Raw genomic sequence first — 14,371 nt, 5'->3', positions numbered from 1 at the left:
AAAAAAAAAAAACATTGCATAACGATATTAATAAATACAAAATATTATGGGTCACTGGGCTTGGTATTCGTTAACTCGGTGCTCGATAATTTTTTCTAGTATACTTTATTTGTGTAAAATAGTGTTACACAAACAAAATACATAGGAAAAGATTACCGAACACCGAGACACAGAGTACCAAGCTTCGGTGTGAAGACCCATATTAATACTATACTGCATGGAATATTTGCCTTCCATTTCAACTCTGTTCTCCATTAGTTGATAAGTTATTTAGAAGTGTTTTAGTAACTTCGTTTGGTTGCGACCGGTGCGGCACGTATACATTAGAATGGTTGTTCACCTTATGTTTGTGCATGTTACCATGCGATCTGAATGTCTTGGGACAAAATGAACAGGTATATAAATGTGTACCAGTATGCATTGTCTCATGTTCCTACGAATGGAGTAAATATTACAAGTTTTACATCGATTACTTAATTAATCAATTTACCCTTAAAGCCCGTGGATTTCTAAATTCTTTGTTGCACATTGCGCATGTGAAAACTTTGTCTGTGTGATAATACCGTATATGCGCGGAAAGAGCATGTCGAGTCGCCTTTTCCATACCACATTGTGGACACTTAAATTCTTGTCCAGATGCTTGGTCGCGATGTGCAATCATGTGCTTTCTTAGGCAGCGTGCATTTTTCAGCCACTTAAGACAAATTTTGCATTGTTCTTCCGGACGCGGAACTGTACTATGCATGGCTTCCATATGAGTAATGAGGTTCTGTTGCGTTTTAAGACATTTTCCGCAAACTTCACATACAGAGTCATAGGTATTCAAATGGACTGCCTTTTCGTGCTGCCGTAAAACTGCTGAATGGGTGAATCTTAAAAAAAATAAATAAATTTAATATACAATGGGGTCGTGCTTTTTAAAGGATTTTACCCCTTGTTACAAGTTTTGCAAATATAATTGCGTTCCGTGGTATGGCTAGACTTTATATGATAGTCTAAAATGTATTGTTTGACGAACTTCCGAGGGCACAATTTACAGGAATAAAGCAATTTTTCAGCGTCGGGATGTTTTGTATCCATATGATTTTGATAGTTGTTTCGACTGGCTAATTGCTTATTACAAAGAGTACATCTGCGTATGCAGTAATAAGAACAGAAAAAAGTAGCAAATCATTACCATTGGAAATCAAAATACGAGCCACTTTTATAAAAATAAAAACATAAATACTTACTTGAAAAAGTCTGGGTCCTTGTGCAGTTTCAGATGATCTACATACAATGTTCTTTTCCGATATCGATTATTGCAACAAGGTACATATCCCACACAATTGTGTTCCAGGCGAAAATGCTTCTTCAATTCATTGAAATCTTTAAGTGGTACCGAACACAGACAACAACTTAATTGCGTGTTTTCTGCTATAAATACGTCCAGTTCCCGTATTAATGCTTGCGTATCTAGTTTTCTCTCCTGCTTTTCTTTTGCCTTTGATTTGAGCCCTTCAAGGTCTCTCATTTCTTTTTTCGCTTTAATTCTTTTGCTTGAATGCTTTGTTTTGACAACTCCTTTCTCATTTTTTAATTTTGTCTTTTTTGGCTTCCTTTTAGTGTTTTTACAGGCTTTATTTTCGGATGTCATTAATTCGGTTAGAGGAACTAATAATATTTCTAATTATAAATTGCATCAATAAAAAGCAGTAAGTACTTACCATCTTCGTCCGATGAAGGTACTGGACTAAACAATGAATCTCGGTCCACCGATATTTCATCATCTTTCATGTCAGTTGCTTCAAATTCTAGCCCATCTGCGAACACAGCAGGGTGTAACACGGTCATGTCGATTTCCGGCTCGCGTAACTCATTACTTTTGGAGTCAATGGGAGAGTTTAAATTAGGTCCTGGGAAATCTTCCGTTTCAATGGCATCAATATCTGGTTTTATTTCAATACAAACTAAATGCGTTTGAAGAGTTTTTTGTTTCTCATCTATACTTAACCAAAACCTGTGGAAATCGAATAAATGTTGCCAACACTTTTCGCAAATTTTGTTAGAAATAATATCATCAGGCTGTACCTGTAAAGAAATATTAAGTAAATTAAATACCCTTATATGTATATAGCATTATTGTCTTACCTCGATATGAAAATATTTGGCAATGGTTTTAGCAATTTCGGTTTCTCCACTCATAGAGAAGATTTCGAAACTATTATGTGATTCCTCCAAACACAGACGGCAAATCATTTTTGACGAATCAAAAAATATTTCAGTAATTAATGGTTTTAAGTTTTCAGAAATTTATTTACCTTTCTGCCTCTTCTTAAAGGGTATAGACTGTTCACAGTTATCAGGCGAATTCACCTTGACAGTTATACCACGGACAGTTATGCACGGGGCCAATCGTAACAAATCGCGGCGAATTCGTAAGGATCTATTGCTTTTAGATGCTTGCGTTCAAGTGCATTATAATCGTTTGAATTCCTTGCCCATAGTCCCTTTCAGACACGTCAAGTCTTGCTTTCAAGTCTGCTCGTTCGTTGGCGAAGGAGGTGGGAAGAGTACAGATACCTCCGTACCGTCAATTCGTTTCAAGTTTTCTTGTCTCTTTTCGATGCTTCCCATTTAGGAACCAAGGACTTGAATTCAATTAAAGTTGACGCGTGTGGAAGCAAATAGAAAACACAAAAGAGAATGCGAAAAAATTGCATTCAAGACTTGACGTGTCTGAAAGGGGACATACAATAGATAATTAAGTGACAGTTCACTCCGTTCCTTTACTTCCATTATAATTCAGGCATTAACTGCCGTCCCTAAATTGGAGCGCTAAGCGTTGCGTTATCCATTGTCGACGAGTGTCAGCGCGCGCTATCCCCAAATCAACGCGTCGTAATTTTTGACGTTTTCTCAGATCCTCTCGTTTTTATTCTCGTTTCCTCTTTCACTTTTTTGTCCTTTCTCTTTCTTTCCGTCTTCCGCATCCAACTTCAACACGTAACGCCCTGTCAAAAATGAAAATTCCATTTGCTCGGCGTTAGCGCCGCGTTATTGTGGGATGCTTCATACAAATTGTATGGGCATGAGGATTTTTGACAGTTGTTTGGCGCTTGACGCGCCAATTTAGGGATGGCAGTAAGGCCTGTATGCAGCTCTCAAGAAAAGCAAAAACTCCATATAAAATGACGTACAAGAAATGGCTAAGAAATTTTCTTGAGTCAAATTTCCTTAAAGGCCTGTATGCACTTCTCAAGAAAAGCTAAAATTCCATACAAAATGACGTACAAGAAATGGCTAAGAAATTTTCTTAAGTCAAATTTCCTTCAGGCAGTACGCTGTTCTTAAGAAATTTGCTACGCTTTTTACTACGGTTTTCTAAAGTTTTTTAGGAAAGAGTGAAGCCTTTATGCAGCTCGCAAGAAAACGGTCAAGAAAAATTCGTAATTATTTCGTGTGTGTGTGTCCAAGGAATTTTGACATTTTTGAGACTTTACAGCCTGTTGCCTCACTCTTTCCTCAAGAAATAATGGAACGGGCATATATTTCTTTTGCAAACCTGGGTTGCCTTGTGCTCTTTTTTCACAAAAAAATTTAGAAAACCGTAGTAAAAAGCGTAGCAAATTTCTTAAGAACAGCGTACTGCCTGAAGGAAATTTGACTTAAGAAAATTTCTTAGCCATTTCTTGTACGTCATTTTGTATGGAATTTTAGCTTTTCTTGAGAACTGCATACAGGCCTTTATAAACTACAATTTTTTTTATATTTTAGATTTTGTTTTTGATCCGACACAAGCACGCGCCTGCCTCCGCAAGCACCCCGTCAGCCTATCGCCTATTAGATTTCTGTGGCTTTGTTTCTTTTCTTTTCTAGCAGATAGTTATCAGGAAGAAGAAGAATGAGAAAATTGAAAAAATTACCAGAGAACTATGGAAATAACTAAGTTTTTAAATCTTTTCTACTTAAAATTAAAAAAAAAAAATGAAAACAATTATTTTCTTTTTTTTTGTAGAGATCTCCCTAAACTAAGTCGAAAGTCTGAATGAATTTTTTTCATGGTTTCGATATTTATGGAAATAATTCAGTTTTTTATTATTTTCGACTTGGAAACTTTTTTTAAAAATACTAAAAATCTGAAAACGTCAGATATTCTCATCAATTAGTAAAGATCTCGCTAATCTAAGCCGAAACTATTTAACAAACTTTTCAACATTTTCAATATTTATATGGGTGGCAGCATCGCTACTCATGTGCCTATTTGGCCCCCACATTGTCATTTACATATCTAATTTATTAATAACTAAACCTAAATTTATAAACCACATGCGTATTTGTAAACTTCATTTCATTACCTACTTCTGCTACCAAATTTTTCATGCATCCAAAAAGACAAACAAATGAAAATGTAAGTATGTATGCATTTAAATAGTCTGTTCCTTTGAACTTCGGAACTGGAACTGTCAAACTACAATTTTACTCTCTCAAGTGAGAGTAAAAGGAGAACGATGCAGAAGTGCACGGGAACGCAAAAAGCACTATTTCCTGTAAAAACGTCAGTCGGTTTGTTTACATGGCATTGGTACAACGCTGATTTTGCTGAAATATCACTAAATAATTATTAAAATCTATACATATTCAAATATTTGGTTGTTTACTTCCATTTTTTAACAAATATAAGGTTATTTGCTTTCACCGCTTTCTGTTTTTGTTTGCACATGTAAATCAGCTGATCGTTTGACACTTTTCATGAACTTACAGGAAAAACAACTCCGGACTAAATCCTGTAACTTCTGACTAGGAACAGTTGCTCAATTACTCTCTCAAAAGTGTTCCCACTTACAGGTTTTATGTCAATAGGAACGACTTCCTGTAAGTTCTGACTAAATCTGTAAACCGGACTGCTATTGGAACAGGCTAATAAATGTACATATGTACATACATATATACGATTGATGTGCTTTCGTCTTCCCCTCACCGCTTCCTTCCACACAAATTATTCAATTTCTGCGAGTCGCCACCAGATTGGCACGTGCGCGAAACCATTAACCCTACGTTTACGAAATATTTAGATTTTCGCATAAGTTTGCATTTTGTAGGGAGAATAATATTAATTAATTTAAAATTCTGCATGTAACCATATTCTCGACAATACATGTCACTTTCATCAAGATTAACCAGAAAAATTGTGCTTCATTAACAGTTGGAACCAGCTGAAACCAAAAAAACTATGTCCGCTATAATGGATTAAACACAAACTGGAATTGACATTTTTTACACGCATACATGCATACACTCATATACACATGTACAGTGGAGTACCACTAGCTTGGACATTGCATTGCTTGTACTTTGATGTGTTTGAATCTTTTATGGTACTGAAGATTTGCTTACGGTTGAAAAATATTAAAAATCGTCCGTGCATATATGTAAATATACTTTATAAAAGTTTTGAAGTATAGAAATTTTTAATATTAACAAATAAATAAAATCATTTTTTGTATTTATACAAATTGTGTTCAAGGCACATTGACCCACCTGTACAAAAATTGTGGCGCGTCATGGACAAAAATTTTATAATTTCGGACCGAAAAATATGAAAACGAGCTAAGTTGCCACGTTACATTTGTGAACTTCCGATAAAACCAAATATGTTTGTGATTTTAGAACTTTTGATTTTATAAAAAAAAATATTGTTTTTTCCTGCAGAAAATGTACACTTTTATTTAATGGGTATTAAAATTACATCTCAAAAACTAGTTAAGGATTGAAATATTGATATGGAACATAGAAATCGAGTGTTTTGCCAAAAATTACCAAAAATTTCCAAAATTCGAGATAACTTATTTTCCTGGATATAGAGAAATAGTTTGCCACTTTTCACTTGGCTGGCCGAGATTTCTTCATCTTAAGATTTTATAATTTTTGGGTCGGATTGAAAAAGTTGCGCTTGCGGGTGATGAATTTGCGGGGAGATGTTCTGCGNTAATGGATTAAACACAAACTGGAATTGACATTTTTTACACGCATACATGCATACACTCATATACACATGTACAGTGGANAAAACGAGCTAAGTTGCCACGTTACATTTGTGAACTTCCGATAAAACCAAATATGTTTGTGATTTTAGAACTTTTGATTTTATAAAAAAAAATATTGTTTTTTCCTGCAGAAAATGTACACTTTTATTTAATGTTTATTAAAATTACATCTCAAAAACTAGTTAAGGATTGAAATATTGATATGGAACATAGAAATAGAGTGTTTTGCCAAAAATTACCAAAAATTTCCAAAATTCGAGATAACTTATTTTCCTGGATATAGAGAAATAGTTTGCCACTTTTCACTTGGCTGGCCGAGATTTCTTCATCTTAAGATTTTATAATTTTTGGGTCGGATTGAAAAAGTTGCGCTTGCGGGTGATGAATTTGCGGGGAGATGTTCTGCGGTTGTTTTTATGAATGAATTTACTTGGCCTTGAGAAATGCGCGCATGCGTTTATGAAAGAAATAGTTATTGTTGTATTTGAGTATGCGTTTGATTATGTGTATATGTATGTGCTGCCGTGAGTTGTAGATGTGTACATTTGTATGGATGGGCGTAGCATTTTGGCAGTAATATGCACATATGTACATACATATATATGTATGCATGTAAAAACGTTATCAATTAATGTTAAATTTATTTCGCCTCTGGCTGGGCTCTGTTAAAATTCGATTGACTCTGGCTGACCGCTCTTAAAATGCGCTTCGCCAGTTTTGTTGGTATTTGACAGTTTCCACGCTGATTCCTTCTTGGAGCTTCTCAATAAATATACGTTCTCTGATGTACAGTATCGGTCATATCTATAGCACGGCATTTCAAAGTGATATTGTGTGCAACTTATGTTTATTTATTTATTTTTGAGAATTTTCAATTAAAATACAGTTTCCTTTTTGGTTGTTGTTGTTTTCGACAGGGTGGGTGTATGATGTATTATGGAACGAATTTCCGTCATCCCTTGTCAAATTTGGTTTGGAGACAAACCGGTTTCGGCGTTGTGCCGAAAAATGACACTGAAGATGGCACAATGCCGAAACCGGTTTGTCTCCAAACCAAATTTGACAAGGGCTAAAATACAGTTCTTTCTCTAATAAACCCCATATAAACCCCAAGTTTAAAAATTTGTAGAAAACTTCAAAAAAGTGCAACAAATTTTCACCTAAATTCCAAACTTTTTTATCGAGGGTGTTTGAATTTTTCTGAATACATAGTTTTATAGCCCAATCAATTTTAGTCTGATAATGTGCAAGTTTGAAGTGACTAAAAGTTACCGTTGATTTTTTAGAATTTTTTTCCCCAAAGGTGTTGCGGTCTTTATCCATATACAAATAAATTGAGTTTATTCATTATATGAAAGCCAATGCGAAAAAAAATTTCTAAAAAATTAACGGTAATTCGTAGCCACGTGAAATTTGCACATTATCAGACTAAAATTGCACTGTGTACTCAAAAAATTCTAACACTTCCGAGAAAAAAGTTTGAAACTTAGGTGAAAATTCGTTGCCATTTTTTGAAGTTTTCTACAAATTGTTAAACTTGGGTTTATATGGGGTTTGTTAGAGAAAGAACTGTATTTTAATTGAAAATTCTTAAAAATAAATAGATATGACCGATACTGTATGTGTGTAAAAAATGTCAATTCCAGTTTGTGTTTAATCCATTTTAGCGGACATAGTTTTTTTGGTTTCAGCTGGTTCCAACTGTTAATGAAGCACAATTGTTCTGGTTAATCTTGATGAAAGTTACATGTTTCGTCGAGAACATGGTTACATGTAGAATAACTTCTTGCACTAGAAAAGATATGAAAACTGCATTATTTCCATAAATATTGAAAATATTGAAAATTTTCTCAAATAGTTTCGGCTTAGATTAGCGAGATTTTTACTAATGCTGGCAAAATCCGACGTTTTCTGATTTTTAGTATTNTGACCGATACTGTATGTGTGTAAAAAATGTCAATTCCAGTTTGTGTTTAATCCATTTTAGCGGACATAGTTTTTTTGGTTTCAGCTGGTTCCAACTGTTAATGAAGCACAATTGTTCTGGTTAATCTTGATGAAAGTTACATGTTTCGTCGAGAACATGGTTACATGTAGAATAACTTCTTGCACTAGAAAAGATATGAAAACTGCATTATTTCCATAAATATTGAAAATATTGAAAATTTTCTCAAATAGTTTCGGCTTAGATTAGCGAGATTTTTACTAATGCTGGCAAAATCCGACGTTTTCTGATTTTTAGTATTTTTAAACAAAGTTTCCAAGTCGAAAACAATTAAAAACTGAATTATTTCCATAAATATCGAAAATATGGAAAAAATTCATACAGACTTTCGACTTAGTTTTGTGAGATCTCTAAAAAAAGGAAAAAAAATAATTCTTTTCACAGTTTTTNATTTCCATAAATATCGAAAATATGGAAAAAATTCATACAGACTTTCGACTTAGTTTTGTGAGATCTCTACAAAAAAAAAAAAAAATAATTCTTTTCACAGTTTTTTTTTAATCCAATACCAATAATTTTTTACTTGAAAATAACACAAAAATTGGAAAATGTTATTGTTATGTACATATATGAGAGATACACTTAGGCACTTAAGCATAATATTCTACGTACACATACATACACACAGACGAACGAATAACGAAATGAACACTAGGTAAAACACTTGTATCACAAACGAATATCGATGGCTGAGTGGAAGATCGACCTATCTCGGCAGCCAGTTCGAAAACTCTCTCACCCCTATTGCGAATGTCGACTGGCAGCAAGAATGATAGAATAAATTAAATTTAAGTTAAATTTATTTTGCCTCTGGCTGGGCTCTGTTAAAAGTCAATTGTCTCTGGCTGGCCGCTCTTAAAATGCGCTTCGCCAGTTTTGTTGGTATTTGACAGTTTCCACGCTGATTCGTTCTTGGACCTTCTCAATAAATATACGTTCTCTGAAATTACGCTCACAGAGAGCCAAATAATGAAAAAGTACAGAAACTCAAAACTAGCAGAAACTAGCAAGTAATCAGCTGATGAGTGTATTTGACTATTGAAAATATTTGGCGCGAATTTATGTTTATCCATTTTGACAGCTGCTAGTTTCTGCTAGTAAAAATTTTACTAGGAGAAATTAGCAGGAGAGCCAAAAAAAGAAGAGCGTAAGATCGAGAGAGAGCTGCTAGTTTCTGCTAGTTTTTTGGGTTAAGAAACGCTTTCCAGCAGAAATTAGTAGCCCTGTTCGCGTACGCAGTAACCCGTACTAGCTTTACTGGTTTTTTACAGAAACAGAAAGGTGCTCTCTGCAAAAGGTGTTCAGCCCCTCTTCTTGGGCAACAGAGAAAGGAGTAGTGAGGGTTATAATCGTTTTGGAAAAAATCCAAGTTTCCGCTGTTTTCAAAAAGCTCCCAATGGTCTTTACGAAGGGGAGGGGGTGAGGGGTGACTTTTCTTAAAGCGGCGTTCATCCTCTTTCGTTTAGGGTGGCTTTGGGGAGCCACACCCCCTCCCCCTCCGCCCTCACCCCTAAATCACTGTACAAATATCTAAGGATTTCCCAAAAATTGTTTAAAATTAGTGTCTAGCCGCCAAAATGTAATTAAACAAACGCAAAATCATACATTTTTCACAATTTTCTAAAACTTCGCTACACCATCGAAAGCAAAGTTCTGTCCGACAGAAGATCCGATACTCAACGAAAATTTCGACACAGTTGCATAGCTCATAATGCAAATTNATACACCATCGAAAGCAAAGTTCTGTCCGACAGAAGATACGATACTCAACGAAAATTTCGACACAGTTGCATAGCTCATAATGCAAATTTCACTTTCGATCTTCCATAACCAGCGAAGATCGAATCGAATGTAATTCATAATAAGGGCCAAGATCGGCAAACTACATCCATGGAGCCAAACTTACGGCACTTCTCATTTGACAATGTAGATCACGCTGAGTGTTTTTGACGTATGTCATTCTTGGTTGTAAACCAATTTAAAAATAATAATCAAATGCTTTACTTTAGACGCAACCATACTTTTTAGTTTCATTCCCTAACTCGCAAGAAGTTGCAAGAATTTGCAGGAATTTACCAGAAAGCATTCCCGTGCTCAGTTCTCTGGCTTCTTTTGCCTTTTGACAGTGTTACAGGTTTTAACCCAGAAAGTTGGGGAACGCAACTTTTAATTTAACTTTTACATATAAAGTGAGCTCTAAAGTTAAACGTCACTTGAGAAAACGGCCCTCAAAGAGCTTTTTTAAAGTAACATTTTCATAAAAATTTTCAGAGCATTTAAAATCTTATTAATTTTTTTTATCGATTCGTATGTAAGTTTTCTACTTTTATTAGAAAAATCCCTAATAAATAAAATAAATAATTGTATAACATTAATATTAAGGGTTCTATTTTATACGAAAACCCAGGATACCACACACACAGAAACCACATATTTTACAATTTCAATTGCATAAATGTAGAGCTAAGTCTCGTATCATTTTTACACATTCATGTTCCTGGCATACGGGCGACGGTAGCGTCACCTTAATTCACAAAGACTCTAACCAACAAATTTTTAATTTTACAGGAGAAGAAATAACATTACGGGCCTTCATCTAAAGTGATAAACTTGATAAAATGATAAACATATCATTTTGATAAATGAACTGTCAAACTTTGTATGGAAAGCTATTTAACCAGAGTGTATCACTTTATCAAACGATTTTGGTGGATAAATGTATAAATTTCAGCAAAATTCGACCCTGGCGGGTTACGAGCTGGGCCGCTTTTACTACGAACACAAAAAGGATATGAACCCAATGGAGAATGAAACATAACTAGAGAAATAAATCAAATAATAAAATTTTTTATGTAATATTTACCAAGGTGCCTTCAGAAAGAATGCGAACATACCCGGTCATAATTTTATCATGAACGTGTTTTTTGCTAAGGAATTATTGCAAGCATCAATTTTGAATAAATTCGCTTCTGTATTAGCTGATTTATCGAAGATTCCATATTTCTCTAAATTACCGTTATGTGTGGGTGTGGTTATTGTCCGATTTTTTAAATTTTCAGCCGTTTTCTATATTGTACCAAGGCTAACAACTGTGCCAAGTTTGGGAGAAATTGGTTTAGCGGTCACCAAGATATACAAATGTAATCATAAGTGGGCGTGGCTACGACCATTTTCCAAAAATTTATACTATTCTTATTTTACGTCCAAAAATCATTGTAAATATCAATTTTCAGTGAATAAGCTTCAATATTAACTAAAATGTCGCAATATCGTATTTCTGAAAACTACCGTTATATGGGAACATACCTTAGGTAAAGGGCAATCTATATACCAAATTTCGTTGAGATATCTGAATTTTTGCTCGAGTTTTCGTGTACACGGGCGCACGGACGGACGGACAGACAGATAGACATGGCTTAATCGACTTCTCTTTTCATTCTGATCATTTATGTATACATTTGTCTATATCTATCTCGATTCATTTTGGCTGTTACAAACAACCGTTATGGGAACAAAGTTATAATACCCTTGTGCACAAGTGCGCTAGGGTATAAAAACAGGTAGAACTTTTTAAAAAATAGCATGTAACACCGTTGTTTACAATGTTTTTTTGAAGGTGTATTTTAATACATCCCACCAAAGTCTGTGATAAAATTAAATTCCGAAAAAAGTGTTGGTTAGGCCCTTTGTGAATTAAGGTAACGCTATATCGCATGGAATAGTTGCCTTTAATTTCAACTCGGTTGTCCATTGGTTGATAATCTATTTAGGAGGGTTTTAGTAACTTCGTTTGGTTGCGACCGGTGAGGCACATATACATTAGAATGATTATTGACCTTATGCTTGTGCATATTACCATGCGATCTGAACGTCTTGGGGCAAAATGAACAGGTATATAAATGTGTACCAGTATGCATTGTCTCATGCTCCTACAAATAAAGTAAATATTACAAAATTTACATCGATTGTATGCAATCATAATTTTACCCTTAAAGCCTGTGAATTTTTGAATTCTTTGTTACACATTGCGCATGTAAAAACTTTATCTGTGTGATAATACCGTATATGCGCGGAAAGAGCATGCCGAGTCGCCTTTTCCATACCACATTGCGTGCACCTAAATTCTTGTCCGGAAGCTTGATCACGGTGTACAATCATGTGTTTTCTTAGGCAGCGTGCATTTTTCAGCCACTTCAGGCAAATTTTACATTGTTCTTCCGGACGCGGTACTGTGCTATGCATTGCTTCCATATGGGTAATGAGGTTCTGTTGTGTTTTAAGACACTTCCCGCATACATCACATACAGAGTCATAGGTATTCAAATGGACTGCCTTTTCGTGCTGCCTTAAGACTGCTGATTGGGTGAATCTTAAGCAAAGAAAACAACAATTTAATATAAAAAATGGTGCGCGGCTTTTTAACAGATTTTACCCTTTGTTACAAGTTTTGCAAATATAATTACGTTCTGTCGTATGGCTGGACTTGATGTGATAGTCTAAAATATATTGTTTGACGAACTTGCGGGGACATAATTTACAGGAATAAAACAATTTTTCAGCGTCGGGATGCATTGTGTCCATATGAATTTGATAGTTGTTCCGACTGGCTAATTGTTTATTACAAAGGGTACATCTACGTGTGCAGTGAAAAGTACCAAATTATTAGCATTGGAGATAAACATTCAAGAAACTATGTTAAATGTAAATTTTCTAAACAAATAATTACTTGAAAAAGTCTGGGTTTTTGTGCAGTTTCAGATGATCTACATATAATGTTCGTTTCCGATATCGATTATTGCAACAAGGAACATATCCCACACAATTGTGTTCCAGACGAAAATGCTTCTTCAATTCATTGAAATCTTTAAGTGGTGCCGAACACAGGCAACAACTTAATTGTGTGTTTTCTGCTATGAATACGTCCAATTCTCGTATAAATTCTTGAGCATCCTGTTTTCTGTCCTCCTTTTCTTTTTCTTTTAACTTTAGCTGTTCACTGTCTCTCATTTCAATACTCGGTTTAATTCTTTTCGTAGAACTCTTAGTTTTTTTTACAACTCTATTTTCACTTTTTGATACTATCTTTTTTGGGTTCCTTTTAGTGCTTTTACGGGTTTTACTTCCAGATTTCATTAATTCGGTCAGAGGAACTAATAATATTTGTAATAAAATTGCCATCGATAAAAGGAATAAGTACCTACCATCTTCGTCCGATTGCAATATTGAGGAAAAAATTGAATCCCGGTCCACTGATGTTTCATAATCTTCCATTTTAGATGCTTGAAATTCTAGTCCATCTGCAAACACATTAGGGTGTAACACGGTCATGTCGATTTCCGGCTCGCGCAACTCATTACTTTTGGAATCAATGGGAGAGCTTAAATTAGCTCCTGGGAAATCTATCGTTTCAAGGGCATCAATATCCGGTTTTATTTCAGTACAAACTAAATCCGTTTGAAGGGTTTTTTGCTTCTCATTTATACTTAACCAAAACCGATGGAAATCGGATAAAGTTTGCCAACACGTTTCGCAAATTTTGTTAGAAATAGTATCACCGGCCTGGACCTGTGAAAAATATTGAGTCAATTTAACACTCTTTTACAGTATCCGACGGATACCATCCTTGGCTGTAGTCCGATTCGTATCGTCATAACAAGGGAGTTTGAAAGATTAGATTCAAGCGAATGGTATCCGTAAAACCGGAAGAGCTATGTATCCTACAAATTACATTCGCACGAATCTTAAGCTTCCAGCCAGATATTGTGTGGATAGCAAACGTCGGATACCACATTTAGCCAGGATTGTCTTACCTCGATGTTAAAGTATTTGGCAACAGTTTTAGCAACTTCGGTTTCTCCATCCACATAAAAGAATTCGTACATAATATTATTTGATTCCTCCAAGCACAGACGGCAAATCATTTTGAACAATCAAAAAATATTCTAGTTTTCAGAAATTTATTTACACTTCTTCCTCTTCTAAAAAGATAATTGCTGTTCACAGTTACCAAGGCGTATTCTTATTAGGTTGCAGTGTTGCCTAATTTTAACAATGGTATATGTATGTAGGCGAAGACGTCGATAACGATATTTATGGCACTCAAGCCTGTCAAACGATCGTAGGGGAACAGACTTGGCTGAGCAGATAGGCGATTCGACATTCTGCACAATGAACGACGACGCACCCACCAGGATTATGGGCCGGTTGTTCAATGTCTGGTTATCACTACTTGCCGGTTAGACATCATTATCGACGTTTTTGTCACCATGCTTATAACATGTGATCGATAAAGCAGTCGTTGTATTTAACAGGAGCTTCTACCTCTGATTTGTGCAAATCA

At 35.1% G+C, this 14,371-nt stretch overlaps 2 protein-coding genes across 2 annotated transcripts; both read right to left on the bottom strand.

Moving 5' to 3' along the window:
- Positions 1-10: 10 nt before the first annotated feature.
- LOC108368271 (transcription factor grauzone-like) lies at positions 11-2,351 on the bottom strand. Its single transcript, XM_017623099.1, has 6 exons — positions 2,131-2,351; positions 1,707-2,070; positions 1,233-1,653; positions 932-1,132; positions 491-872; positions 11-433 (listed from the first exon to the last, which is right to left on the bottom strand). Exons 1-6 carry the CDS (start codon positions 2,236-2,238, stop codon positions 239-241), a joined length of 1,671 nt encoding a protein of 556 aa, XP_017478588.1. The 5' UTR covers positions 2,239-2,351; the 3' UTR covers positions 11-238.
- A 9,312-nt stretch (positions 2,352-11,663) lies between these two features.
- LOC108368273 (transcription factor grauzone-like) lies at positions 11,664-14,050 on the bottom strand. Its single transcript, XM_017623104.1, has 6 exons — positions 13,842-14,050; positions 13,233-13,596; positions 12,758-13,181; positions 12,464-12,664; positions 12,019-12,400; positions 11,664-11,960 (listed from the first exon to the last, which is right to left on the bottom strand). Exons 1-6 carry the CDS (start codon positions 13,950-13,952, stop codon positions 11,766-11,768), a joined length of 1,677 nt encoding a protein of 558 aa, XP_017478593.1. The 5' UTR covers positions 13,953-14,050; the 3' UTR covers positions 11,664-11,765.
- Between the last annotated feature and the right edge of the window lie 321 nt (positions 14,051-14,371).

This window comes from Rhagoletis zephyria, unplaced genomic scaffold (genome assembly GCF_001687245.7).
Source record: "Rhagoletis zephyria isolate East Lansing unplaced genomic scaffold, Rhagoletis_zephyria_1.1 Rzeph_scaffold_03040, whole genome shotgun sequence".
Classification (NCBI taxonomy): Eukaryota; Metazoa; Arthropoda; class Insecta; order Diptera; family Tephritidae; genus Rhagoletis; species Rhagoletis zephyria.
This window is presented reverse-complemented; position numbering and strand designations above follow the sequence as displayed.

What these genes read in the sequence shown, in the direction of transcription:
- LOC108368273 (XM_017623104.1), bottom strand. Translation starts at nt 13,952, where the DNA reads ATGATTTGCCGTCTGTGCTTGGAGGAATCAAATAATATTATGTACGAA. An exon ending in ATTGCAATCGGACGAAGATG is followed by an intron (nt 13,182 to 13,232) that starts GTAGGTACTTAT and finishes AAATATTATTAG; the next exon opens with TTCCTCTGACCGAATTAATG. An exon ending in AAAATTCACAGGCTTTAAGG is followed by an intron (nt 11,961 to 12,018) that starts GTAAAATTATGA and finishes CTTTATTTGTAG; the next exon opens with GAGCATGAGACAATGCATAC.
- LOC108368271 (XM_017623099.1), bottom strand. Translation starts at nt 2,238, where the DNA reads ATGATTTGCCGTCTGTGTTTGGAGGAATCACATAATAGTTTCGAAATC. An exon ending in CCAAATATTTTCATATCGAG is followed by an intron (nt 2,071 to 2,130) that starts GTAAGACAATAA and finishes ATTTCTTTACAG; the next exon opens with GTACAGCCTGATGATATTAT. An exon ending in TGCAAAACTTGTAACAAGGG is followed by an intron (nt 873 to 931) that starts GTAAAATCCTTT and finishes ATTTTTTTTAAG; the next exon opens with ATTCACCCATTCAGCAGTTT.